The sequence below is a fragment of the Aplysia californica genome, unplaced genomic scaffold (assembly GCF_000002075.1).
Source record: "Aplysia californica isolate F4 #8 unplaced genomic scaffold, AplCal3.0 scaffold00138, whole genome shotgun sequence".
In the NCBI taxonomy this organism is placed as follows: domain Eukaryota; kingdom Metazoa; phylum Mollusca; class Gastropoda; order Aplysiida; family Aplysiidae; genus Aplysia; species Aplysia californica.
The window spans coordinates 759,006-761,569 of record NW_004797408.1 but is presented as its reverse complement, the minus strand read 5'-3'; the positions used below and the strand labels follow the sequence as shown (position 1 = coordinate 761,569).

Genomic DNA, 2,564 nt, shown 5'->3' with positions numbered 1-2,564 from the left:
TTTTTTTTTTGGGGGGGGGGGTTGCCGTTGTTGTTGTTTTTTTTTCCCTCACACCTCGTTAAGTCTTCAAAGTAAGCGAAGACATTTTCAGCAACTTTGTCGTAGCAATGCATAGATATAGACCACTGGGGCTTACATGTATTTCTAGTTTTACCCTTGGAAACGAGGGCATCGTTTTATTTACTTTTATTTTTTTTTAATCGATTTTATTTTTTGTTAAATTTAATTTAATTAGATTTAATTTTATGTATGTATTTATGTATTCATTCATATTGTATTCATTTATTCATTTATTCTTTTTTCCCATTTATTATTTATTTGTTTATTGCTTTATAAATTAATTTTGAAAACATTGTTTATAGAAGATCTAATCCATAAAAAAAATTCTTGTGGGGGGTGGGGGGATTATATCTCTACCTGTTCTCGTAAAGTGAACTCGCCTACAGATTGCTCCATTGCTATTACCAACTGAACGACCGAGTCACATATTTAACCTGTTCTACAATGAAAAGATGGGGTTGTAATGCACCAAAAATTGTTTCTTTGAGAAATAATCAATCGGCCATTAGTAAGCCTGGTTGTTTGTTTTCTTAATACAGGTTCTTTTACGCCCCAATTGATGCAATTTAGATCATTTAGGTGGCAGTGATTGACTCTGCGAGTCTGTGAGGACCGACCCGGGCTGAAAAAGAAATAAAGCACCAGTAGAATCATCATCATCATCATCATCATCATCATCATCATCATCATCATCATCATCATCATCATCATCATCATCATCATCACCGACTAAACAATCCCCCTTTTTCTTGTTTTGTTCTTCTTGAAACATAATAATTTTCACCAATTCAACACATTTTACGCAACTTGCAAATATCGATACCGAAATAAGGACAGGGGGAAAAGATTGATAAGAATAAAGGTCTCAGCAGAAAGGCCGAAACACATTGTACTCAATAAAAATTCTCCCGAAACAGGAATCGAACTCGGGTCTCCTGGGTGCGAAAGAGAAGAGTCCAACTGTTACACCACAGACGCTGGTGTGGAACTGGTGCAAGTACTAAAATCTCTACATATTATATTTGTGGAAGTCCGTCACTTTGGCATCCTAAAACTTCCGAACCATTTAACTTTTGAATTTGACAAAATTAATGGTAGTTCAGAATCATTTAAAGGTTGCACAGTTTTATTGAGGAACCTGAAGTCACTGTAGTTTAATTGTCAGTTTTTCATTAGTTTCGTTTAGATCTAATCTTGGAAAAGTCCGTCTTCTAAGATGCCATTGTAAAAAAAAATGACGTTTCCGTTCACTAGCCGCGCGCACTCATGATTCCACACCTTTGAAATTCTGGAGTGTACAACCACGAAAGCGGAATCAAGAATCAATCTATACATATTGCGCAACTTGGAAACACATGAGTCACTTTTCTCTCAAGATTTGCTGCTCCATTCCAGTAGAGTGTAAATATAGTAGGCCAATGACTTTCTTCAGTTGATGTTAATGCACCGTTCATTCCTGTCATCAAAAGGGGGCCCAGCTAGTTTGTAAATAATTGCCAAATATTAGTCTTTATTGAGAACGTAAAATTAAAATGTTTACTTCTGTGCGAAGCGCACCAATAAAAATATTTACTTCTGTGCGAAATGCGTGATTATCCGCCTCAACAATTATTAAATTGCCCGATTAACGTAAGATATATATATAAACATCACTTCACACAGATCTGCCGTCCCAAGTTCTTCTGTCTCAGCCAGAACAACTAGATCCAGTTTCTTCACTCCAGGAGGTCACCAAAGACATTTCAGAGAGGATGCTTTCGCGCGTTTTTATTTTCTGTCTAGCCTTTTGCGCTGTTTCGGGTGAGTGAAATGTTATGTATTTTTAATGTTCGTTATAATCATTAGAGAATAACTTTAATAGGTTGTTCATTTATCATCGTAGTTGCACGCAGACGGCATGAGTTTGATTCCCGAGAGAGAACGTTTATGTTCTTACTTCAAGTAGGCCTATCTCCGTCCATCGATTGAGATGCTGAGTTCAACTCGGAGTGTGTTGGTCCTGACAGGCAAAGTCAAAGAAGCCCCCTCCTGGTTAGCCTAAATTGTAACACTGGGGGCGTAAAACGTTAACAATTACCATTTTGAAAAAGAAAAATATTACATTTTTTTTATTTTAAATTTGTTGAATCAGTGGTTGCATGAAAAGAGCGCATCCTATCATTGACTGTCAGGGAGATATTTTCAAGAAAAGACGACCTCACTGTACAATCCTGACCTGATTCGAAACCAAACCTCAAACTTTTCTGCTGCAAGGAATAATGTCAGCGGAGTAAAGATAGGATAATAAAATTAATGCTTTACTTGTTCTCTCGTTCTCAATTTCTCCTTCTTTCCATCTCTCCCTTCTCTCTCTGTCTCTGTCTGTCTCTCTCTGTATGTCTTTCTCTGTCTAAGATAAAATATTACACACACACACAGTCTCTCACACTGTCTGCTCTCTCCTCTGTCTCCACACACACACACACACACACACACACACACACACACACACACACACACACACA

At 37.3% G+C, this 2,564-nt stretch overlaps 1 protein-coding gene across 1 annotated transcript in view; it reads left to right on the top strand.

The window, feature by feature from the left end:
* The first annotated feature begins 1,732 nt into the window (after nucleotides 1–1,732).
* LOC101859930 (stress protein DDR48) overlaps nucleotides 1,733–2,564 on the top strand; it is a 2,517-nt gene continuing 1,685 nt past the window's right edge. Inside the window, exon 1 of the mRNA XM_005096817.1 lies at nucleotides 1,733–1,860. Within this exon, the coding sequence (XP_005096874.1) occupies nucleotides 1,812–1,860 (49 nt within the window). The 5' untranslated portion in view covers nucleotides 1,733–1,811. The remainder of the gene's footprint in view (nucleotides 1,861–2,564) is intronic.